The 26,624-nt window shown below is 45.2% G+C and overlaps 1 protein-coding gene across 1 annotated transcript in view; it reads left to right on the top strand.

Annotated features, from left to right (window-relative positions):
* Positions 1–26,624, top strand: part of LOC147448161 (uncharacterized) — a 250,323-nt gene that overhangs the window by 27,282 nt on the left and 196,417 nt on the right. Inside the window, exons 3-6 of the mRNA XM_086524021.1 lie at positions 17,623–17,766; positions 21,370–21,472; positions 21,754–21,843; positions 22,096–22,464. Of these exons, the coding sequence (XP_086380147.1) occupies positions 17,623–17,766; positions 21,370–21,472; positions 21,754–21,843; positions 22,096–22,464 (706 nt within the window). The remainder of the gene's footprint in view (positions 1–17,622; positions 17,767–21,369; positions 21,473–21,753; positions 21,844–22,095; positions 22,465–26,624) is intronic.

Raw genomic sequence — 26,624 nt, 5'->3', positions numbered from 1 at the left:
GGTTGACGTGGTAGTACCGTACGGACGTCCCGTAAATTTCGCTGACATGCTGTACGGATTTCCTGAATTTACGCTGACAGGCTGATGTGGCAGTTGTACGGAAACCTGCTTTTTTAGCGCTGGCAGTTTTACTCGCAGATTTTGACCAGTTGCTTTTGGAGATCATTGCTTTCAATTTTTTGAGTTGTTTGTTCCATTGCTATATTGTGTTTTCTTTCTGTTGGAGTAAGGTTTCATGTCACAAACGGGAGCGCACACAAATAATCAACAACCTGAAATAAATAGACTTTCAATCAAAAGAGATGAGGGAGAAGATCGACACAATTTTGGGGACCAAGAGATGGGCTGTCCCCCCCCTAAAGAAAATCTTTATTAGGGAGAATTTTTTCACAAGTACAAGAACCGGAGAAACCCCTCTGTTCTCAATCTTAGACTTGATGGTCAATCCCTTCCCGTGCGGGAGACGAACTCTAAATTCCGTCTGCATCCGGAGTATGAAGCTCCGCAGATTGTTTTGGATTCCGTTTCCGTAATCCCCGAGCGTAGGCCGAGGCTTCCTTTCTCCTTCTTTTTTTTTCCGAGAAAAAGATCCTTCTATTAGTTACTGAAACTGCCCATAGTGCTACAACCACCTCTTCAAGAGAGGGCTACAACAACCATGGTGGGGAGACTCTCCCAATGAAAAAACCAGCATATGTACAATGGGGCTAAATCAAGAAATGGGGGGAGGGAAAAGCCACACATGTGGTCGGTAGTGTCATCGAAGTAAACCTTGGACCATGGTGTAGAAAGGCCCAAGACGCCAGAGTCGAAGGAAAGCCTCTCTCCGCTCCCGCATGCGGTGGGAGCTGGCCTGTAGTCTCTTGAGCTGGCCTCTGAGAGTGTGGATCAGCTCTAGCCAAAAATCGTGAACAGTCTCTGCTGGTGGCACAGGGCGAGCCTCAGAGATGCAGAAGCAACGGGCCCGCCAGATGAACCAGAGTGTCAGGCCACTGATGAGCTCCCAACACTCCTCTCTCTCGTTGCACCACTCTTGTGGAGTAAGCTCTGTGGCCGGCTGGAGTGTAGGTCGCCCCTCCTGCATCACTATCATCCTGCTGGTGGAAGATAGCTCAAACTGAAGTGTCGGGCCCGTGAGGGTGGACCAAGCCGCTGCTCCACAAGTGTATAGCCGAGCCGTGGAAAGAGCAGGCATCAGCCGAAGAACTCGAAGCCACACCTGCTGTGCCGAAGCATAGTCCCAGAGACAGTGACGCTGACTCTCCACAAGATGGTCACAAGCTGCAAATGCGGCCGAGAGACCACTATGCACTAGCCAGCTCCCAACTGCTGTAGCTCTGTGTACGACCAGCCACTGAAACAAGGTGACTCGCCTCGGCTGTCTGGAGTCCCACAACCTCTCCTAGAAGGCTGCCAAGAACTCAGCTGTGAGACCCTCCTCCTGCCAATGAGGTGCTGCAGCGGGGCGAGCCTCTTTGTGCTGCTAGTATATGACGTCCCAGTCAAACAGTGTACTGAAAGAACGGGACACCTGGGTGGTCTGTAGAAGAGAAAGGGTCCCTCCAAAGCCACTCACCAGGATCCCACTGTACTCGTGTCAGTGGACAACACTCCGAAGCCCACAGCCTCCAGTGTCCAGTCTCGAGAGCTGCTGGGTCAGGATCGGTGACACAAGTCCTCCCACAGATGCCCACCACTCGGATCCTCTGAAAACAGCACTCTGCCACCTGCGGGGCCTCTACTGCAACTCGCTGTAAGCGTCCCTCACCCTGTAGCTCGAAGAAAAGGGATGGAACACTCTCTGAGCAGGCCCTGAGTAAGATGAGAACCTCCAGTCGTGTGAAGGCTCCCATCCACTTGGGTGCTACTAGCTCGAGAGGCGTGAGCCACTCAGCTGGAACTACCTTTGGGATGTCCTGGCACATGCTCTGCACCCCTCTTATGCCTTGTAGCTGGAAACCCTGCACCTCCTCTGACAAGCCTGAAAACTCTAACCAGTCACCTAAAGAGCGCGCTGGACCCGCTGCCATGGGACCCCAGGAAACATGAGGCCGACTACCAACCAAGTGGCCTCTCTGAGTGCTAACCATGGGGTTCCAAACAAGGGGTTGCCGTAGGCGCTCCTCCGTGCAAGTAGGCTGTCTCTGCTCCAGGCCTCGCCGCAAGAGCTCTCAAGGTCGAAGCAAACTCACAGCGAAGCAGTCCTCCAGTCTCCTTCTCAAACCAACTCTGCGCATCTTTGTGAAGATCCATTTGGTCGAAGGTCGCCAGGGGCCTCCAGCCTGAGGCACCCTAGTGCGAAGCCGCTGTAGCAAGAACTCCTTCCGGGGCTCCTCACTTGGAAGAAGTTCTCTGACTATGAACTTCCCAAGAAGGGCTCTGCTGTGCTATGCTAGGTCAGTGATCCCAAGCCCTCCTTGGGAACAAGGAAGAGTGATGACCTGCCAAGCCACTTTGGCTCGGGCTATCTGAGTGTCACGCCCTGACCAAAGGAAGTTCCTGATCAGCCTCTCTACCTGGCTAATACAAGAACTTGAGAAGATCCAGCAAGAAGTGATGTACCACATAGTCGCCAACAACACCTGGTTGGCCACTAATACTCTGCCAGCCAAAGAAAGTCGTGCTGAGCTCCAATGTAACAACTTCCTCCTGATAGACAGGAGGAGGGGAGCAATCTGCTGCTCGGGAGACAAGTCCAAACCAACCTGACAGGCCAAGTATCGAACTGCAGTCCCTGGGGGAATCCACCTAAAACCCTCTCCTGGCATCCAATCAGGCACAGGAAAACTACCAACCGAGAAATCCACTGTCTTTCTCCAATTGATCAGTGCGCCCGATGCACAACAGAAGGTCTCCAGAGCCTGCTCACACCTGTGAAGGTTGGCCTCCTGGCCATCTAAGTACAAGGCTGATTCGTCGGCAAACTCAGTGTCCAATAGCTCATCTCCCCAAATAGGGAGTGCTAAGCCCCGTAGACCAACCTGCTACGACACCAAAAACCTGCTCATCGCCTCCGCATAGAACAGAAAGAGGAAGGGGGCAAGAGGACAGCCCTGTTTGACCGAACGTGTGAGCATAAAGCGATCACATCTACCTCCTGCCAAAAGTACCTGACTGTGAGCCTGTCTGTACAAAGCTGACACCCCTCTGATCCAAGCATCTGAGAAGCCCATCCTGCGTAGAGTGCCCTCTAGAAAGTCCCAGTCAACTCTATCATATGCCTTCTCAAAATCGAGAAGAAGAATCAGTAGGTCCTCACCACGGAGCCGTGCTTGGGCAGAAGCCTCCGCAAACCCGGAAAGCAGACGGAGATGGGGATGTCTGCCTCCTCTACCAGAACATCCGAAGTAGGGTCGAAACCATGTCTCCACTGTCAAAAGTGGGCTTGTGCTGCTCGGATGGTCAATGGACTCATGGCAATGACCTTGGACGCCATCTCGGAGGACTCAAACCCGATCTGAAAGTAACCTCGTCCGAGTATCTGTACGTCCAAGATCTTGCCCACCTCTGCGAGAAGGTGGGCTTGGAGAAGGTCACGTAGCTCTCCTCTGCTGGGTTGGGTGCCGCTCTCCTCTGCTGGGTCGGGTGCCGAGAATCTTGCAGATGATAGAAGTCGCCTGCAAGCGTTCTACCTCTGCGGCTAGGCTCGCTTGCTCTGTCGGTGAAAGAGCAAGTCGAATGGTGGGCCGAGCGGGGTCGGGCGAGGGGGCTTTGGACGAGTCCCTTTGTGGCGAAGCTAGAGCCTCCATCTGTGTCTACTGCTGTGGCGAAGAAGCGGAAGGAGAAAAAACTCTGCAACAGAGCGCGCCGAGCACTGTCCAAAGAACAACGCTACCAGAGCCAATTGCAGGGAATCTTTGGGAAAGAGGTGGAGAGCGAAGAGAACGGAGGGGGGGGGGGGGGGGGGGGATTTTGTGAGTGCAGACGGGCAGTGGCGGATAAGGCAGGCAGGGGGGCGGCAGCTTGAGAGGGCAGCCGGCGGGGGGTGGCGGCACGAGGGTAGGGCGGGCAGTGCCGCGCGCAGTAGGGGGGGGGGCGGACTGAGCCGCCGTACGCGAGGACAGGCGGGGGGCGGGGAGGTAGCGATGGCGCAGGGGTGGGGGTGTTAGCAGTAGCGAGCGCGCTCTATGCAACTCTTCATTCCTTTCTCCTTCTTCGTGAAGAAGTATCTACAAAAAGCATAAACATGAAACAACAACTCGAAAAGCGTATTCACAATCTGTCCCTCTCTCCAAGTGCGAGAAAGCCACCTTCGTACACTGGCTTTTCGTGATCACTTGCAGATTCACGGCAGCAGGGCCTCTTGTAGCTAGCGCTGACAAATCTTGGAGCAAGAAAGAGAGCGTTTACAACTTTTATAGACTTTTGAGATGGGAAGGAATAGCCGGTGCAGTTCCGACAACAAAAGCAGTGGAGGGGAATTGCTAGAAAAGTTGGGAGAGGAGAGAGAAAGAGGTCGCTCCCTGATTTGCATCCGTGTAGGCAGGCGGCAGTGCTGGGTTTTTCTCAATGAACGTGGTCTCTAATTTTATTAACTGGCTGCCCACTTAGTAAGTGGGTGGCCGGTCACTTAATCAAATATATGAACCTGTTTAAAAACTCAATAAAACTCAGTGAGCTGAAAACTGATGCTACACAACACTTTCTAGGAATCCCTGGATGCAATTCTCAATTACAGATGTAATGCAAGCATGGATTCCTTGCGGGAAAGCATCTACTTTCCCGGAAAGCACTTAAAAAAATTCAGCTTTTTAGAAAAAGCTTCTCAAACCCATCTTTATTCTTGTGCCTGCGTCTTTACGCGTATTCCTTTTCTTAGTTCGGATTTCCTCCTATACTATTCCCTATTTGATGCTCCCGTCACCCATCATGTGACGCATCGGGAATACCCATTTTCTGTTCTCTTCCACCGAACTAATGGTACAGGTCCTTCGCGAGCTATGATTAGTGTCACCCATCATATGATACATTAGGGTTGTCAGTTCCTCATGGCTTTTATCGATTCCGGTAGATCTATAGTTCCTAACTTTTACAGTTTAAGTGTACACATTTAAATATCCTGATTCTAATAAATAGAAATGACTCTGAAAAATAAGAAAATAGTTCCTTTAGCAACATCCCTTTGGCTTCTAAATAGGTGCCCTCAAGTGTAGTGCTTGTACATATTCTTCCAGAATCTCGGGATAAGATGCTAATTCTTGCTTGGTCATCCATTGAGCATTTAAAGCAGAATAATTCTTGAACTTTACTAAACACTTCTGTGTAATCTTTACGGTCTTTAATGGCCGCTCTTGATTCTGAATGATCTACTCTGGTTGGAGTATTTCTTTCGTTTCCTCAATCTCAGGAGGTTCCTCAGCAATAGGCTGACTGGGAGGCGGTCCTATTTATGGCCGGAGTAAACTAACATGGAAAGCATTATGGATCCTCCAATAAGGTGGTAGATGTAATCGGAATGTCACATCGTTCACTTGGTCAATTATCTTAAATGGCCCATAATAACGATTGGAAAGTTTTACCACTTTCCCTTTATGAGTGGCTTGTTTCTCTAATCTTGCCTTCTCAAGCCTTAGTAAGATCAATCGACCGACTATTAAGTCCAAGTTCCTTCTCTGCTTGTCCGCACCTTTCTTATTTTTTTCTTGAGAGCACAAAATTGCTCTCTTAACTTACCCATAGGCAGTTTCCAAATCCTAGACAAACTCATCCGCTGCAAATATCTTATCCTTAGTTAAAAGGATCGGTGGAAGAAAATGCTTACCGTAAAGAATCTCTAAGGGTGCCTTCCCCGTAGACGAATGTACTGTATTGTTATACGCAAACGCGAGAAGGGAAAATACTTCACCTAGTCAGACTGTCAATCCCCAACACAGGATTTCAATATATCCAATACTATGGAATTGGCTATCTCACTCTGTCCATCTGTTTGGGGATGTTATGCAAAAGAAAAGTTTAACTTCGTGCCAGGTTATCGAACAAGGCACACCAAAACTTTCCTGTCATGCAAGGATCTCGATCGCTCACAATAGACTTGGGCATCCCATGTTGCTTGATAATCTGTGCTAGAAAAACCCTAGCCTTATGATCTGCTTTGATTGTTTTCCTAGATGGAATAAAGTGAGGTTGCTTGCTAAATTTATCCACAATGGTCCATATCGCATCATTTTCAGTCTGATTCTTTGGGAGATCCATACTAAAATCCATGGCAATACTTTCCCAAGGTTGATCAGGCACATGCAAAGGTTGGAGTAACCTAGGCGGCTTATCCCTATTGTACTTGACTTTTTGGAAAACCAAACATTCCCTGACATACTGATCGATGTGTGCTTTAAGGCTTGGCCAAAAGAAATATCTTTCTAATGCTAAGGTCGTAGGGAGAACACCCGATAACCCGCATAAGGCAAAGCATGTGCTTCATCCATGATTTTCTTCCTCAATGGTAGCGCCATGCAAGTTGCTTGGTGGTGGTAGAGGTAACCATCCCAAATGGAATAGGGATATTCATTCTCTACGTTCTGTAACTTGCTCTAAATGGAGGAGAAGTTTGGGCCGTTTGGATAAAAATCTCGTGATATATAGAAGTAATTGCATTCACCCTTGGTCATCTAGACAGTGTGTCCGCAACCACGTTCTTACTCCCAGTTGTTTGAAGAATGTGGAAGAGAAACATGGACAAAAAGTTGGGCCATCTCATATGCTTCACAAATAGTTTCCGTTGCGTAAGAAAATACCGCAAACTCTGATGATCGGTTTATATCACAAAATCCGCTCCTAGCAGATAATGCTTCCAGGTAGACAAGGTGTGAATCACAATTCAATCCATCATTCGATTGAATGTGGCAGGAGCATTGGTCAAGCCGAAAGGCATTATCAGAAATTTGTAAAGTCCAAAGGGAGTGCGAAAGGTAGTCTTATGGACATCCTCAGGCGCTATGTGTATCTGATGATACACTCCCTTTAAGTTGATACGACTAAAGATGCTTGCACCCTGTAACTTATCGAGAATATCATCAATGTGAGGAATCAGAAAGCGATTCTTGACAGTGATCTTGTTTAAAGATCGGCATTCTATGCACATTCGAAACGTGCCATCTTTCTTCTGCACCAGTAAAACTTAAGAGCAGTAGGATGAAGTACTCAGTCAGACTATACATTTTTCAAGAAGCTCGTTAACTTGCTTCAAGACTTCCTTTTGCTGAGCAAGACTTACCCTGTAAGGGGTTGGTTTGGGGGTAAGCAACCCGGTACAAAATCAATGCGATGATCTTTCGGATGTTCGTGAGGTAACTTATCTGGAAGTGTGTCCGTGAAACAATCCTTATACCTTTCAATAAATTGAAAACAATTAATTTCCAAACTAGAGAGCGAACCCTCGTTAGTTTTATCCTTTTTCCGTGCGAAAATCAAGTAAGCAGAAACACACTTGTTTATTTCCTTTTTAATGGAGATATGGCTTACAATAGAGAACAACCAATCTCCAGCATCAACAAAAACTTTAATTTTCTTGACCTCATGCTCAAAAGGGAGGGTCTTTTCCCCGTAATCTGGGACCGATTGGTAGTGCCATGGCATACCCAAAATGATGTCACATCCCTCGATTCGTGGTCCTTGTACTTGCCAATCCGAAGATTGACTTGTCCTTGCAGGCAGGTGCATTGGTAGTCAACCAAATGCCAATCCAAAAGTGACAGGGGTCCCAAGCGGAGCCGGTGTGAGACCCAAGCGTTTTGCATTATCCAATGAGATAAAGTTGTCGGTTGATCCAGTATCATAGAGGATCAATACCTGCTGGTTATTTACAGATCCCCTCCTCTTTAGAAACTGACGCTTCCTTTTACTGTTTTTGTATTCCCTTGAAGGTCGGGAATAGAATTCGAGCTAGGTGGAGCGAGTTTGTTCTTCGATTATTCCTTCTTCGAAGATGCGTTTTCTTGCCGTTGCTGCCGAATAGGGCAGTCAGTCTTGATTTGTCCTTTCTCACCATTGTAGAAACACCTTCCTTGCTCTTTGAAGGTTTGTACTTGGTTCGGCGTGAGATACTTGAGGTGTTTGTTGATACCCTATGGCTTCTTAAGCTGACCTGTATCCTCAGGGGGACGCTTTTTGCCTTGGTCGCCATGGTCATCATAAAGTGTTCTTTGCCTTGCACAATATGTGCTGTGTTTCATCCGTTTGGGGGTACTAGTGGAATGTAGATCCTCAACAATGATTTGATAAATCCGTCGTGCGCTGAAGGATATCGTGGGGATACACCCTCATGCTCTTTCAAAGTGGAGGTTGAAGGCAGGATATTCTCATCTTTTCCTCGTTGGAAATCTTCATGAATGGCGTAATTTTTAGACGAACCGGCCAATACTTGTTAAAATTGTTCATGAAATTCAAATTTAAATTGAGTCTATCTTCTGGCTTGTATACCTTCTAGAGTCTTGGCTAACCACCAGTATGCTTGCCATCTCCTTGAAATCCATCTCAACATGATGCGACTTGGATTTTTCGGTGAAGTTTTCGTCGGCAAAAGCAACTTCAAATTGTCTGATGAAAGACAGTGACTTGGAGATGTCTCTCCGTCCTGTGTAACTGTCAAACTCGACATCCTTGTCACATGATATGAAAACCCGCATCTTGTGGTGACGCTTGGGTTATCCTTCTTGAACTTGGGCTTCTTTTTAGTATTACGTAGGGCAGTAGTAGGCGTTCTCTTCTTTGAAGAAGGCTTAGATACTGTATGAGAAGTAGAAGTAGTAGTATAATCAGGAGAGTATGATATGGGGAAGAGATAGAGACATCCTTGCTTTCATTCAGGAGAGAGAGTCCTTTGTCCTGGCCCTTGCTCTTGGAAGGATTTTCTTTGCTTATCGGTCGACCATGGCTACGGCACACTAAAGCGCTAAATAATTGGGGAAATGACGCCATGTGGATACATACTCTTGGCTCCCCAATGAAACCCATTCGCCTTGAAGGAGGGATGATTCAATGGTGCAACATAGTTCTTTGTTTCTCTAGTCAAACTCCGAGCAAGAACAACCTACTCCACCTGACAGGCTAGAGGAGGACTTGCTGGAGTGGTTGGAAGCTACCAAGTCTATACCTTGTAATGGGTCTCTATTCAATCTCAACCTGAGAATATTCCATCTTTCAATGTCCTTACAATAGATGGTCTAAGTATACCGCCGAGCTCAGTAGCAGGTGTCGAGGTCATCGAGGCTGATGACTCAAATGCTGCACACCTCTCTGTCTGATGAACTACACTTCCACGAGCTTCCCCAAGGATGGCTACAAGAAGCATATGCAGATTTCTATATTGATCAAACACAAGCTCCAGTTCATGATGTCTTTATGATCCAAAAGCGGAAATCTCTTCATCACAGGAACATCTTCAGCAATACCCTCTCCAGATCTAGTTCAAGAAATCAACTTGGGCGACTTTGACAACTCCCATCTTGTTTTTTTAGCTGCATGGTTGTGGGATCACCAGGTGCTACTACAACACGTTTCTTAAGATAAGATTAACCTCTTCGACAAAAGTATCATGCACTGATGATTTTGAAAGAGATTGCTTTGTAAAACTTTTGGTCAACTGAGTGATGGTACAACTGGAAAATCCTCCTCTCTCGAATATACATGGGATGTAATGGGATGGCCTATGAACTTTAAGAATAGCAGAATTAGGAGAATTAGAGTGAGCATTTTTGTGGGACTACTTTGAGAACATAGAGGGTGAACTTAATTAGCGGTAGCAACATAACCATAATACTTAATTAACTTGGCATGAAAAATACTTTTGCAAGAGAGAGAGTTTAGAGAACTTGACAAGAGTTGAGGACCGGATTTATGTGGAGCCGGGTCCCCCCTCCAATAGGCTTTTGTATTATAGATTCTCCCATCAAGAGAGACTTGGTACAATACAATATTTGTGTTCCTTGTGACCTAGGTGATGCAATGAAGAGGGAAAGCTTTATGCATCACGAGCACAACATAGACTTTGTAAAAAGCATTAACCATCCCCGACCTCAATCCCAAAGCCTCAAACACCTTCAAAGGTGGAGAGAGCTAGCAGGGAATGAGGGTAGGGAAGAGGCAGAAGAAACATTCATAGGAGAAAGAAATAGTTCCTCACTTATCATCACTCTTCTTGCTTAGCATACATAATAGCATAGTAATGAAGACGAAGAAGATGGCAAGCTGAAGCATTGGAGCATGGCTCTTGGTTGGATTTGCATTCCATAGCCAAGAGTGTTGGCGTAGGCTCTCAACTTCTCTTCAAGCTTGGAGAAGGAGATGGAGCTCTTGCACTTTGCAACTCACACAATGAGAGAGTGTGTATGTGTGTGTGTGTGTGTGTGTGTGTGTGTGGGAGAGTATACCCCCCAAGCTAGCCTTCTATGTTCTAGCGTCTCGAGTCTTGTGTCCAACACCGCACCTCTGCACTCTCCCTGCACATTGGAGCCTCCACATCCCCATTGTACCTCCGAGTCCCGGGCTTGGAGCTAAGTATGCTGCCTACGAGAGTCTATACTGGTTCCATGAGTTAGTTGAGTTCCATGGTGTTTTGAGTCCATTGTTGTGTCTTTGAGTCGCTCTTTGTGTCTTTGTGTCCTGGGCTTGGAGCTAAGTGTGCTGCCTACGAGAGTCTATACTGATTCCATGAGTTAGTTGAGTTCCTTGGTGTTCTGAGTCCATTGTTGTGTATCTGAGTTGCTCTTTCCATTGCTGTGTGTGTTTTCTTTCTGTTGGAGTGAGGTTTCATGCATATTTCACCAAGGAGCATCCGCAGTAGAGAGCACGACGCACTTTTCCTGCAACAGATGATGTCAAGATACACTCTCAAGGAAAGTTACTTGATGCGTAGGTTCAAGTGCTATGTGACACAGGCTTTGTGAGAGAAAGTATTGTCCCTTATCGGTCCATGATCGATCCTCTAGCCAATTCACTCTCACAGCCTTTGAGAACAAGATGTCATTTTGTGCGATCCTGTATGGTATGATGTAGGACATACACAAGGCAGCAAGACTCCTACAACCGTTACCGATTCCACCTCAAACCTTGGGAGAGTATTGTTATTGGTTTCATCTTTGACCTTCCAAAGACTCAAAGTTGGCATGATTGCTAGAATGGATAGATTGAACAAGTAGGCTCACTTTATTTCAATGAAAAAGATAAGAAAAGATGATTGTATGGCAATGTTTCTCATTACACATACTTATTAGATATCATGAAATTCCTGAGTCTATCATGCTAGAGGCCATAGGATGACTAGCTTGTTTTGGAGGGGATTGTGTAAATATTTTGGTATGATGCGCAAGTTTCCTTCGTCGTTTCATGTAGCAGGGAAAGTGTCTCGTGCTCTCTACAATGGGTGCTCCTCAGTGTAGTATGCGTGAAACCTCACTCCAACAGAAAGAAAACATCACACAACAATGGAACAACACTCAAAACACAACAATAGACTTGGATCTCGTTGGAACTCAACAAACTCATAGAACCATACAGAATCTGGCTAGCAGCACACTCAGCTCCAAGCCCAGGACTCACAGATACAATGGGGACTCAGCTCCAATGTGTAGGGAGAGTGCAGATGTGCGGTGGTGGACACAAGACCCAAGACTCGACGCTAGACCATAGGAAATAAATAATGATGTGGTATTGACCACTAGAACCACTCACACACATATACAATCATAAAGAGCCACTAACGGCTAGTAAAATATTCCAGTCCAGCTAAGTCTATCTCCAAACTCTGGTGGTGGTGATCTAGCCACGATGTACACTAGACCACCACCCGTATCATTGCCATGTGTCACTATCCAAGCGAGAGTCCATCCAAACTCTTGTGGTTGTGATCTGGCCAGGGTGTTCACTAGACCACCCCACCCGTATCACTGCCATGTGTCACTGCCTTGGCGAGAGTCCGTTCATTGTGAACTCCAGAACAACTAAAACTGTAACTGCCTAGCCCTACTACAGGTTTCCCGCCACAAGACCACTCACTATCTCGGTGAGAGAAAACATTGTAAACTGCTATGGAGACCAAGGTAATTGAAGAAGAAGCCAAATGAGGGTAGAGAGTGCCAAGGCTAGATAGGGATGACTAAAGAGGCTGAAGATGGGTAGGGACGAGGAGAGGAGTTAGGGGTGGGTAGGGGCGAGTGGAGAAAGGGGGTGGGTAGGGGCGAGTAGGTGGGTAGGGGCGATGGGGTATGTGGGTAGGGGGCAAGCAAGTGGGTAGGTAGGGGGCGAGTAGGTGGGTAGGTAGGGGGCGAGTAAGTGAGTAGGGGGTCACTAGGTGGGTATGTAAGGGGTGGGTAGGTAGGGGCGAGTAGGTGGTAGCGGACCAGTAGGTGGGTAGGTAAGTAGGGGTGGAATAGGTGGGTAGGGGCGGGTCGAGAGAGGGGGTGGGTAGGGGCGAGTGTAGGTGGGGTTGAGGGGTAGGTAGGTAGGAGCCGAGTAGGTGGGTAGGGGCGAGGGGGTAGGTAAGGAGCGAGCAAGTGTGTAGGTAGGGGGTGAGTAGGTGTGTAGGGGACCACTAGGTGGGTGTGTAAGGGGTGGGTAAGGTAGGGACAAGTAGGTGGGTAGGGGACCAGTAGGTGGGTAGGTAGGGGGCGAGTAGGTAGGTAAGGGGGTAGGTTTGGGGAGTGGAGTATAGAGACAAACAATGCCAATTGTTCTATAGGAGAAAGCTGGACACTGGAGCTATCATAATCATCAATGCTTGACTCTTCTGTAACTTCGAAAGAGGCTAAATTTATCTTCTGTGACATAACCCACAACAAATATGACTGTCTGCTTAGCATCTGGTCTAGTAGCGCTGGGTGATCATCAAAGTTGCCCACGTTGACTTCTTCTACTGGGTCTGGGGAGGGCATTGCTAAAGATGTTTCTGTAGATGAAGAGGTTGCTACTCTTTGGAGCATAGAGACATCATGAGTTGGAGCTTGTGTTTAACCAATATAGAAATTTGCATATGCTTCATGTAGCCACCGTTGGGGAAGCTCATCAAGACACACAGGTTAGCTTTGGCTTGGTTGGATAGTCAGGCACAAAGGAGGTTGGTTTTTGGGCAAACTCGTGCAAAGGAAATTTCTTTTCTCCTCTATGGTTTATAGGCTCACCTCATATTGTAGCATCACCATGGGCTAGGCGATACACTCTGGCCAGCTATTGTAAGGACATTGGAAGATGGGTTATTCTCAAGCAAAGATTGAATAGAGACCCCATATCAAGGCATAGACTTGGTAGCTTCCACCCACTCTAGAAGGTCTTCTGCTAGCCCGTTAGGTGGAGCAGGCTGTTCAAGTTCAGGGTTAGACTCCATCAACAAAGAACTATGTTGCACCACTGGATCCATCCCTCCTTTGAGGCGAATGGGTTTCATTGGGGAGCCATGAGTATAAATCCACATGGTGTCATTGCCCCAATCATGTAGTGCTTTAGTGTGCCACAACCATGGTTTGCCAATGAGCAAAGGAAAGTCTTCCTCAACCTACGGATGACGAAACACGACAAAATCCAGGAGAAAGGTGAAGTTCTGCACCTGTACAGTGTAGAGGCACTTTGTCTACTATTCCCAAGGGATAGATAGTCCTCTGGTCTGCCAAAGTCACTGTGAATGAGGCTGGCCTAGTCGCCTGGAGGTCCAATGCCAGTATAGTGAACTCAGACATCAGGTTGATGTCAGATCCACCATCCACTATTACCTCTGAGAATTGGTGTCCTAGAATAGACAGAGTGAGACGAGGACTCTTGTAATTGGTGAGGGGAGCATTGGGATAGGAGATCATGTAGGACCAAGAGGGCTGCACGGGGAGGTGTCCGGCACTGGACCCTGCATCGGGCTACGGAGATTGAATGACTGTAAGGGTGTCACTTCGAAGATTTACATGCAGCTTGAGCATGTCGTAGATTGGCACTTGCTGAAAGGTGTTCTTTAAGATAGTCTCAGTAGTAAGCTTTTCTTTTTCTACTAGTGCTTTCTCTTGTACCTTGATGTGCTGTAGGTCAGCTAGTGCTTTCAAGAAAGCCCCATCAATATTAGAGAACGGAGATGAAGATCCTTTCTTGGCACTAGGGGAGGGCTTGTCGACTACTAGAAGTGGGGTATTCACTGGTGAGATAGTGGGTGGTAGAGTGGAACTTGCTGGAGGGATGAGACTGAGGGCTGCCCTCGGCCGAGTGAGGACACCAATGGGCTCCTCTAGCTGCTGGAACTTGTCATGAGGGGCAACCACATGGGTAGAAGGTGGTGGTTGAGGTATGGTGCTAATTGCTATCAGATTGATTTTGGGAAAGGTGAATTCAGGTTGCCTTTGACTTGGGCTCGAAGATGTAGATGCACGTTGTTTTGGATAGTTTGTATTGTAGTGATCCCGAGCCTTAGGGCAATGGAAACATGGAGGATACCCTTCGGTTAGGGGACATTTGCTTTGGTAATGCCCATATTCCCCGCATCTGTAGCACAAAAATGGGGCGATTGGATGGGCGAGCTAGAGGACGAGGTGGTTGCTACTCTTGCTGCATGGAGGCGGAGACTGAGGTGTAGAAGCTCTGAGGAGTTGAGGAAGCATTAGCATGGTAAAAGTTCTAAGATGGAAAAAGTGCTTTGCATACCTTGCATAGGAGGTGTAGTCAGCAAAGGTGGCATGTGGTTTGGATGGCCGTAGGGGGAAACCATATTGGATGCAGGTGCCAACCCCTGTTGAATAGGTGCCAAGCCTTGTTGAAGCGTAGGGGCGAGGCTCTATTGTAATTGCCGCAATCCCTTGAAATAATAGAAATCTTTGTTGTCATGTTTGGGCTTCTCACAGAAATGGCAGTAAGCTTGAAGTGAGGATTCTTGCGGAGGGTGCTCGGGAGAGCGACACGAGCTACACCACACCATAGGCTTAGTCTCTTGCTGACTCCTGAGCTCTTCTAGCTCCTGCTTCTACTTGATTAGATCCATCTCCTCTTGAAAAGAGAAGGATCTCTCTTCTTGAAGAGCTTGTTGTAACTTTACTGCTTCCAGTTTCCTGCGTAAAGAAGTCAATAGGTCAGATGGACTTTCCAAGAGTACTGAGGTAGTCTCTACCTGAGGAGGGTCGTTGATTAACTTCCTTGCCCCTTCTATCCTAGTAGCAGCAGCGACAATCTCCTCCAAAGTGGCTTTAGGTCAGAGACTCTCTTGGAGTTTTTGCCGAGAAGTCTTGGGGAGAGCCTTCTCCACTCACTTCTTGACCTTGAATTCTCCTGGTTGCTGAGGAAGCTTGGCGACCAAAGACTTTGTTCTTGTCATGAGTTCGGCAAAAGTCTCCTTTGGCTGGAGCACTAGGTTTGCCAACTCATCCAGAACCTTCTCTTGGAAGTCACCTGGTCTTAAAGCTTCACAAAACTGTTGCCTTAGTGTTGCCCAAGTTGTGAAGTGGTTCTTTGCTAACTGATTGTACCATTTGTTTGCTAAGACATCCAATGTTGACGGGGAGAGCACGAGGTAGGCATCTTCTCTATTAAAGCCACGACCCCTACATAGGGAGACAAATCTCCTAGCATGGTCGTGTCCATCCTCTGTGGAGACTCCTTTGAAAGTTGGAAACTTTATGTTCGCCGGAGTCGGAACGCTTGTCAGCTCCTCCATGGCTGCCTGCTCAGGAGCCTATTGCTCCAGAGCTTGCTGTAACACAGTTGGTGAGAAGAGAGCTTCTTGTGATACCGTTGGTGAGAAGGGTATTGGGGAAGGTGACCTGGGAGAGGAAGAGCTGGTTGAGGGAGTGGAGGTAGATGTGTTGGAGGGTAGGGGTAGCGGGGCTGGTGGACTTCTACTTGGCATGAAAGGTTGGCGCTTTCGATGATAGTACTTTAGAGGGCTCAATAGTGGTCTTTGTCGATCTTTAGACTGCCTTGGATGTGTCATGCAGTAGCAACAAACCCACCCAATCTCTGGGCGCAGAGACCCTTGAACTGGCTGGATGGTCTAGACCCACTAGACTAGACCCGACTAGATCAGGCTAGACCACTCCTACTAGACCATGGCGAGCGACTAGACCACTGAGCTAGACCAGGACGAGTGACTAGACCACTAGCTAGACAGACTAGATCACTTAGCTAGACTAGGGCGAGTGACTAGATCACCAGCTAGACCAGGACGAGAGACTAGCTGGTCAAGATGAAGGTGGCCAGACCAGTCTAGACCAGCAGACTGGCACAGGCGAGGGGCTTCAACCAGCTAGCTCCTCGACCTGTACACTCTATGGAGTGCGACTTGAGATGAGGTCCCATCAGGCGTGCTAAAAAGGAGAGCACGTGTAGCACGGAAAGTGTGTCGTGCTCTCTACAGTGGGTGCTCCCCAGTGCAATATGCGTGAAACCTCACTCCAACAAAAAGAAAACATCACACAGCAACGGAACAACACTCAAAGCACAACAACAGACTCAGAACTCACTGGAACTTGACAAACTCATAGAGCCATACAAACTCTGGCTGGCAGCACACTCAGCTCGAGTCCCAGGACTCACAGGTACAATGGGGGTGTCGAGGCTCCAATGTGCAGGGAGGGTGCAGATTGGACCCAAGATATCAAGACCCAAGACACTAGACCATAGGAAATGGATAACGATGTGGTATCGACCACTAGAACCACTCACACGTGTATACAATCTTTAAGAGCACTAATGGATAGTAAAATATTGCAGTCCAGCTAAGTCTATCTCCAAACTCTGGTGGTGGTGATATGGCCACGGTGTCCACTACACCACCACCCGTATCACTGTCCTTCAGACCAACTATAATCGTAACTGCCTGTCTTGTGCAAGTGATACTGTAGCCCTGCTACATTTCATCCATAGACTGATGGCCTGTCAGAGATTACCGATTAATAGTTTTGGATTGCCAGCCGGAGATTACCAGTTAATTATTTTGAACTGGTTGAAGTGCTATGTCTTGCACCACAAATTTGAGTGAGTTGAAGTGTTTGCGCTTGGTGGAGTTTGTGCACAACATCACCATTTACACATCTCTAAGGACAGCACCTTTGCGGATAGTTGACGGTGGCAACATAAGCCAAACTCAATTTCAAGAACCAGCAACAGCCTTTTCTGAATCAGTTTATTTTAGTAGCTTTCAGAAGGCAAAGAATTTTGCTTACTGTATGCATTAACTACCTTATTTAGGGAGAGAAAGAGATTTAGGTGCTTTTGGATCAGTCACAAAGTTACTCATGCACTGAGAGTAAGGCCAGGTGTACACAATTGTGGCAGGTAAGGTAAAGACCTTTTTCACCACTAATTAAGAGTCTCATCACAAGTTGTTGTATGTCGTTAAGTGCGCATGCAATTCTTTACAAAGCATTTTAGTGTAGTGTAGACAGGTTGAAAATAAGTAAGCTGAACACCTCTTGCATAACAAGGCTGAGCGTGAGAACCGCTTGTTTAAAAACTGGGAAGTTTAGTGTTTAGCTGAAAATAAATGCCTTTCTTTGAAGGTTTACCTTAAGAGTTCTGCATAGAAAACACTTGGACCTCTAAAGGGCGAGAGCCAACGTCTGTAAACATAAGATTATGGCTTACAGAAAATTGAAAAGTCTTGTAAGAATTACATGCATAGCATCTGGGCCTTGCATGTCTCCTTAGCAATTTCCTGGGTCTTATGTGCAGCAGATATGCAGCTGGTCATGGAGGGTCAGTGGAACATTGGAAAAAGCTAGCAAGGAAGGCTGAACTTGAGATGCATCTGGAACAAGAACAACACAAGTCTGATAGGGAGAAAGATCTTGATTCTATTCATCGACTGCGATGCAGGTTATTTCTCATTTTTGTGACATTCATGTTTAGGACCTGTTTTTAATTAATGCAAAGACTTTCTCAGTGAAGAGTTCCCTAAGAGCTTTTGGAGAGCTTTAGGCTTCTCGCATAATTGTATGTATGACAAATGCTTCCTCCATGAGCTCGGTTTTGCTAGAAGAGATAGCCTTTACGCCCCACTTCATCTGCTCCTCACATTGATATTGTAAGTCTCTCCCCCGCAAGTCCTCCCCCCCCCCCCCCCCCCCCCCCCCCCCACCCACCCCCAAAGGAGAAGACATAATACTAATTATACCACCCATTATTTTGTCACCCATCATTTGATGAGCTCATTGTGTATTACTATGGATATTCTAGGAATGACTATTATTAATTGCAGACTCTGTTCTGGCATCACTTTGGTCTGAAAGATTACTACCAACTACGTCTTTGGGGGGAACATTACTGTTGGATTCTGACACAACCTGCTACATCTCCCACTTGACCAGTATATGCAGAGAAATTGCACCAATTATTACTGGTTGTTCTGATATGCCACATCAGAGAGCCCCGTATGTAGTGCACCTGAATAAAAGAGAAGGTCGTGCAACTTTTGTGAGCGAGTCTGTCAATCTCACCCTCTTCCACGTGCACACTTGTACCTATGTGTGGCTAGAAAATAGTGTGCTCCTCTCTCTCTATTTGTAGCTAGGAAAGCAGTCCCTTCTTTTTATAAAGAATTTCTCATTGTTCCCTCTACTTCTGGCTTCCAAGCAATTCCTGTAGTAAAAGTTGTGTCTGAATTGGGGTGCACTTAAAGTTGATTGCGATGTGCATGTGCTCTTGATTTGGCTTGTTTTTTGACATATAATTATGTACTAAGAGCTGGTACACATGAAACCCTCTTAGCTAGTAGTTTTATGTACGGCTATCAACCAAGCAGAAGCAAGCATGTCGGTGTGCCGTATGACGTAAAAGAAGCGCTTCTTGTGATTTCCCGTGACAATTTATCTTCATTTGATGTGGAGCATGTCAATTTGTGCCGCTTTTTAGTGATTCTTGCAGTTAGCATAGAGGTTTGTGTCGACTTTTTATAGTTCCAACTAGACTGTAGCTTTGACAACCATTGGGGATATGCACAATGCAGATTGATCTAAGAGTGTCCTTATACATGGATGCTGAGAATATTCTGTTGTTGGCGTGAATTTTTTCAGTTCATGTGCGCTTATTGTTTGTTGAGGTGTGTTTCCAGATTCTAGTAGAAAGGCGGTGCCAGCACAAACATTTGGAAGCACACAAAGAGGAAATCTGAAAGATGAAACATAGAAAGTCAAAGCCTTTCTTTAGAGAAGAGTGGATACAACATTGTTGTGCCTTTTACTATAGTGGGAGCCAACCTATCCTTATTTTTCATTGTGCGAAAAGAGTGCTCATATTTTTCTTTTTTAAAATTTGGCATTGTGAAGCTTGCAGAAAATCATGGAGTAGTCGAGCTATTCAAAATCAAAGACCAGTAACCTTGCTTATTACAAGTGCTATAGCTTATGCGAGCACTCTCCGTCCCTTTGGTGCTTTTGCTGTGCCAATGCTCCCTCTCCTCTCCAGCAAATTGCTGACGCACTCCCGTGCATTTCTTTGTAAAGGTGGTCTTTGAGGGAAGGGTAGGGTCTAGGAGGGCCGCATTATTTTGCAAGTGCAAGGAGTTGAACCCTTAAAATTAAGAAATCAATTAAAGATTCTTTTTGGAGATGAAGGAATAGATTGGCTACAGAATTGGAGCTTGGTATCTTCATATGGAGTTCATAATTTGAGGTGGAAACGTTATCTTGTATTAAGTGCTGAATATCAGCACCCTTCATGTGATTTATCTTCAAAACCTTAGTATAAAGAGTAATGCCTTTATTAGGTGTCATGATGTATTTGATTAAGTTATCATTCTCTTAGCATTGATCTGATGTCTCTTAGTGAAGGAAGTTCTATCAACTTTCAAAGTCAAGGTAAGAGCAACTACCACTTGAAAGAATTGACTTGAGAAGAAAGTAGTGGCTTTTCCATCTTTGAAGGTTTTGTGAAAAATTTCCCTGAAAGAAGCTGCAACACATTGCTGAATGAAGGGTATGCCATTGTAATTGTAGTGCTCTTATTGAAATGATCAAACTTCATTATCAAAATACCATTCATATCCCTTGGGAAGCTTTTTTGTCTGTCACAATGAAAAAGCCTGAGAGAAGCATTAACCTGACAGAGGAATCTGGCAATTCAAACAAAATGAAATAAGCTGCTAGTATGCTCCTTATAGAGGGATTACCACTCGATTGTCAATTGGCCCCTATGGTTGGTGCCTTTTTGGTATCCTCATTATCCGTTTGTAGCAAACCACACACAAGAGCTGCCAAATTAGAAGAGGGAGATAACGACTCTTGATTGGCACCTTTTTCTGTATTCTTCATTATATGGTTGTAGCAAATCACCCATGAGGAAGAGCTGCCAAATTAGAAGAGGTGCTGTTGAGCCGGCAGAATCACTTGGTGACTCCACATCAGTCATGCAAAACAGCGTTTCACACTTTTGGACGAGGCAATCACTGGGAAAGTTATGTTCGGATGGGCATCATTTTCTTATTATTGTCCCCTTTTGTTTCAGGACCTATTGCTCGTCGACAAAAGAAGAGCTATCCGAAAACTGTCAAGGCGCAAAGAATTTACTATTCATGGCATATGCAAGAACCTATATAGACAGCTCGGTATTACCTTAGTAAAATCAAAATTTTCAAACTTTGCAGCTGTAAAAATAGCATGCTACCCAGACGGAGGAGTGAAAGAGCATTCCATTGAGTACCGTGAGTCCCTCTTAGAACTTGGAAAATGCTATAGATCTGTTAGCCCTTGGAGATCAACTGTCTTGCTAGGTTTGGTGTTCTGGAAAGCAAGAAGAGCTCCTTTGCTGCCCAAACCAACAAATCCTGCATTAGCATACCCATATCAGCCCCTTCTTGATTCCGGTGCTTCGGAGCTGGGCCCTGCTTGCTGCAGTTGTCAACTTGTTAGCATGTTATTGGGCTTCTGCTACTTGTCCAGGTTTCCACTAAAATGAAGGATCTGACACTTGGGCAAGTGGATTTTAATGTTTAGAACAACTATTGTGCTCACATTAGATTATCTGGATCTCATTTATGGGTCTGATTGTCAAAGATGCCACTTTTTGGATCTCGGTCTGGTTGCTGCTATTGTGCTATCCTCATTTGGTCTTTTCATCCACACAACAGTTCTTCCATCTTGCCCTACCCGTACATTTGTACTTAGGTGTTCAGTCTCTTTGTGACTGTTTCCATTTTGGGGATATTACACATGAGGTCTTCTATGATGTTGTTAGCTTTCTCCATGCCACCCTTTTAGGGTGGCTATGCCTCGTACATTCTTGTAATCAGTGCAAACCTATGTCCGCCAAAACAGAAGTACGCATGTACATATGTATGTGTTGCTGGTTTATAAATATTTCTTTTCTCAAAATTGAATTTGTGATGTGCAATTGTTCACCTTACAGGTAGTTTCATATGTTTGAAAATAATTTGCTACAATGTTATTCTGCTGAGTGACGGTTCTTACCTTATCTTTTAGTCAGAATATCAGTGTTAGAGGCTGCTGCCATAGACAGGGACATGATGATAGAAAAGCAAAGAAGAAAGATCTGTTCACTAAAATCTCAACTAGGAGGTGTAAATCAGGTGCATTTGTTGTTTGGAATTTGTATCAAATAGTTTTAGAGTAGTACATATTAATGCGTGCGTCATGAATCAATTGGTGTGAGGTTCGTTTATCATAGACGATTGCTTGTTTGTTAGCTATCTGAACTGAATATCTGGACAATTGCTTGCATTTGCATGAATCGAAAAGCTTGAACTGACTGGTGAAGCATTGAGATCAGTGTGAAATTAGCATTGATCATGCATAGCCTGATAGAAATACGAGAAAAGGTGATTTTATTTTCTTCTATCATGTGATGCAGAGATTTGGGAAAGAAATAAGTATCCTTAGAAACCAGAGTGAGCAAATGCAGAATAGATATTCTACAGTGACAGGAGTTAGTGAGAAAAAGGTATCTTTCGCACTGGTCTAAGTCATGAATGGCTAGATGTGCTATGGTAGAATGTTGGTTGCGTTGTCGAGCCTGAACTAGACTTCTATCTCTTAAGACAGATATTATTGCTTGTGCTCACCACAAGCACTTATTTGTCAATTGGGACATGTGTTTGACATAGAAGTTCTTAGAGGTCTAGAAAATTCAGAAGACCGTGAGGTAAGCTGGGGACCAACCATAGAATCTGTTTTGACTTTACAAATGAAGCAGATTTTGGAGCTTAAGGAGGAGCTCCAACATTTTGAATCAAAGACAAAATTATTGGAAAATCAATTAGGATTCATCTACAAATGTATTGAAGACCCACTTGAGATGTTTAACTTGACTGAACTTCATGAGAGAGCTCCAGAATCTGTTCAGCAGTCGACAAATATGAAGGGCTTCAGAAAAGGCTGGAAAAAACAGGGAGCTACTGAAGCAGACGAAACTACAGAAGGTTTTGATGACTTCACAACATCGAAAGGGGACAGGCAGATTGTTATGAAGGATATGACTGGTTGCAGTTTGATGAAAAAAAGGCAAGCAAAAAACAGTATGGCAGGAAAAATTCTGCAGTTAAGATCCGAGAACAGTTTTCTGGTAATGTCTACTATTCTTTATAGCAAGGTTTTCATTTTTTAGTTCTTTTGTTGAACAAATAGTTCCAAACATCTTGGCTATTGCTTCAAGCTTAATACTTAATGATGAAGAGGTTGTGGACTTAATGTGTAAATTCAACATGAAAAGAATGGAGGGTTTGGGTATTTCCCAAGAGAATAGCTGATGACAGTCTTCTCCTCTTACAAAAGAAAATAGTCAAACCTCAGATTACTTTTTGTTCCTATCTCTACATTCTGGCACAACCCTGAAGTAGGTTATTTTTTTCAGACTGTCCTCCTTGAGTTTCCCTCATTTACAGGGTGATGAATAAAACCTTTTTTCGTTCTTCTCAAAGTAGTTTGATTTTCTTCCCACACAGGCTGATACTTTGAGAGACCTTGAAGCTGATGGAGGAATTTAAACATTAGTTCCAAAACTTTTTCTATACTATTCGTAACTTGATTCTAAATAACAAACATTAATACTTTTCTCCTGTTTTCCATTCAAAGAATGACTCACCTTCAGATCTCCATGTATGCAAAAGGCCTGCAATGCTTTTAAATGTTCCCGTAGTCCCTTTGATGTGTCTAATACAAGTACAATGCCATTGCTGTCAGTATTCCAGCTAGCTACAAACCCCCCCCCCCCCCCCCCCCCCCCCCCCCCCCCAACCACCCTCCCCCGGCCCAAAGAAAAAATAAAACGAAATCTTTTGAGACCTCATCTATAGAGCCCAAGTAATGTAGGTGAAAGCGAACATCCTTGATTTTCATCACTGGTTCTGCTAACTGCATCTGAATATACCTCCAGGGGTTTGCACTCTGCCAGTCAGTATTTCATATGGGGCATAAGTACTCCATCATTTCTTCACAAAGACACATGGCACATTGTCAAATACTTCTGGAGATTCGCGAAGAAACAAAAGTATCTCTTTCTTTGTGCTTGACCCTCGTCAATGATCACACTCCTTGTTAAAATATGATTGAGTGTAGTATATCTCTGCTGAGCCACGGGTCTCATGTCATGCATCTCTACCCAGCCGCTCAGAGCCTGATCTACAAAAGATCCATATATCTTGGCCAACAGATGCCCAATCATAATGTCTTGTAGCTGCTTGGAACTATCGGGTCTCCTCTTTTATTTATTTGTATGATAACATGGTCTGACCATGGTCTCCTCTTTTATTTATTTGTATGATAACATGGTCTGACCAGCCAGCAGGAATGCCTTTGCAGATGGCCCAATTGAATATGTAGGTGCGAGCATCTCACAAGCATTTGCAAAATGCTCTGCTATCAACAAGTCTTTGTGGGTGTGGACTCTACTATTCTTTATTCTCCAAATACACCTTCTCTGTAATGACATTGCAATGTGTTTGCCCAGAGTCTGATGGATAGGACATAGGTTCTTGATTTGGAGCATTATAAAGTGAACGTGGAGAAATGAAATGAAACTATATATTAACGTCTTCAAAAGGCCAAAATGACCTTTGAAACCAAAAGGCTACATCCATGTGTGACTCGAGTACAATGTCGGGGGGAACATAAAAATAAAAATAAATGACGGTACCTAGAGTGGGTCGGTATGTAAGCCTACCCTACATCCTCATCATCATCATCAGCACCACAGTAATACATCATCTCAAAACATATGGGGAAGGGTACAATTTGTATGGATCCTCTGTCTGTAGGTCCTCTATGTGTAGTTCGGCTGCTCCTGAGGGTAATCTCTCTGAGTCTACGGATCTCCAGCAAGAAGAGACCTAGGCACCTCTAATCATAGTACTCCATAACGTGGGATAAAGGGCCAAAGCCCTCTTGGAATAAGCAGTGAAAACGCTTGCAAATCTCATAGTATGCGGTGCATTGGCAGATATAATGCTTCTTTGCTCTAGCTCTCTGTAAAACTTGGCAAAATCTCTCATGTAGGGGTATACCTTTGTATCGGCCAGTCTCTATGTTCAACTCGTGAGATGAGGTGCATAGCTGACCAATAACAAATTTAATGCCATGAGATAGGTCAGTCTCCATATACTTGGGTTGTGAGATAAACCCATTATCTGTCGTGCAGAGAAGATGGCCTCAATCAAAAGCCATCTTTGTCCCCAACTCATGTGACGGAGACAGGCAAGCCCTCCTAGTATCCAGCTGAATGAGATAACGTCTGATAATCCTACTAATCTCTGAATGTGTGAGGGTGAGGGATGGTGCATCGAGGGAATAGTGAACAGGGGAAAGCCTGTCCATGCTAAATCCATGTAGCTCAAACCAAGATGATATTTGTGCAAACCAACATGAAGTATCACCCTCACTGGTCAACTGTTGCCATGACTCAAGCACTAGTCGTGCATATTTGTGGCATGGGACTCGGGAGGCCTATGTGCTATGAATGAAAGACACTGATCTAGCAAGGGCCTCCACTACAATTGATGGTGTACTCGCATCAGCTCTTAGAATCTCATGTGGCAGTGAGGCTTTCGCCCGGATGAGCCTAAATATCATGGATACAAGTGGTATATTTATGGATCTCCATTCATCATATGTGCGCCTTGATTCATTATGATAATCAAGGATAGGCCCCCCACATAAGAACTCCATAAAGCATGGTAGAAGTGACCAAAGTGTCAAATAGCCATAGCTTAGTGCGTGGCTCCTGAAACAATATATCCTCTCTAGTCCTCATACCCCTCCTCAATCTCACCTCTGTAGCACCTCTCATAGAGAAAGTAGGTCCATTGAATACAACACCAAGATATGTATAGGAGTCTGCATACTCCACTATCGCCTGTTGACATGTAAAAATAGGTTCTGATCTCCTGATCCACTGCTCTATAGTATGGAATACATGAGCATAAGCATGTCACACTCTCTGCATACCCTCTGGAGTGTCTGAAATAAGCACAATATCATGGGCATAAAGCAATAGAGGTAACAACGTATAGATGGGTAGTAAGACAGGTCGAATTAGGATGCCAAATCTTTCTGAGTCTAGAGAGTGCAGCCATGATCAGATTTAGCGTGTGGGTTTTACATGAGGATATCTTTTGGACGAGGGAGGCTGCCCATGATATAATACAAAAGCAGATGATGGTCGAGGCCAGCTAATATGTGGATATTAGACTGTTTGCAGATTTGTTTGGGAATCAGTTCAGTGATGCTTTGGGGAAGTTGGTTTGGTTAAAGAGAGGTGCATATTGGTACCTTGCCTTCAATTTTGTGGTGTGCCCCTCTTGCCTCTCTTACAGTATGGTTATGCCATAGATCTATGTCCTTTTTTGGTTTGGGGTATAGTATCCAGACATGTTAGAGTGGATGCGGGTGATTTTGGCAGTATAGCCCAGAGGTTTTATAGCCCCTAGGCTTCTATGAGTTGCTATAGGAGGTTTCTTACTATGAATACTTTATATCAGTTAGGTAGCTAGCACTGGGCATGTTGGTTTCGCTACATTGCCAGAGGTGGATAGAGCGTCTGGTAGATTCATGTAGTTCTCTTATAGGCAGAGAGCATCATCACCACATCCCGATTAGAGTATCTTATCCCTTGATGTATCCTGTGGTTTCTATGGGACTTTTTATTGTATATTTTTTAGGGTTTTCCCCATATTTATTGTATTTGCACCTATGATCGATATTTTGTAATGCAAAGGGTCACAAGCCCCACTTTTGAGAGAGAGAGAGAGAGAGAGAGAGAGAGAGCGAAATGAAATGTTATATTAACGTCTTCAAAAGGCCAAAGTGACCTATGAGACCAGAAAGTTACAATGCGGTGTATCTGATACAAAGTCAGATTAACAAAATAAATTAAACTAGGATAACAAAATATAAATACTGCGGGATCCTAAACTAAGCAGTACAATGTGAAGACAATATGGGAGGGGAGTAGAGATCCATCTTCATCTGCACTCTGGACGACGAAAGAGTATGGCTTGAATCCTTTGCCATAGCTTCCTTCGAAATTGTGTAGCTCCTCTCCTCCCTCGGGGTCGTCTAGATCTCCCTAGCTCCAATGCTCGGTCTATGAGAATGCCAGTAGTGCGGGTAGACCTCTCCACCGTCGTTGGTTGCTCCTCTGTCTGTTCTTCTGGGTGTACAGTATCCAGTGTAAAGAAATCTGTGATTTGTCTCTGGGGATGTCTCTCTTCACCTCTCCTCAGTAAGGTT

The sequence above is a fragment of the Adiantum capillus-veneris genome, chromosome 11, assembly GCF_014529385.1.
Source record: "Adiantum capillus-veneris isolate H3 chromosome 11, ASM1452938v2, whole genome shotgun sequence".
Lineage (NCBI taxonomy): Eukaryota > Viridiplantae > Streptophyta > Polypodiopsida > Polypodiales > Pteridaceae > Adiantum > Adiantum capillus-veneris.
Note: the sequence above shows the minus strand (reverse complement) of the source record. Positions and strands in the feature narration are given on the sequence as shown.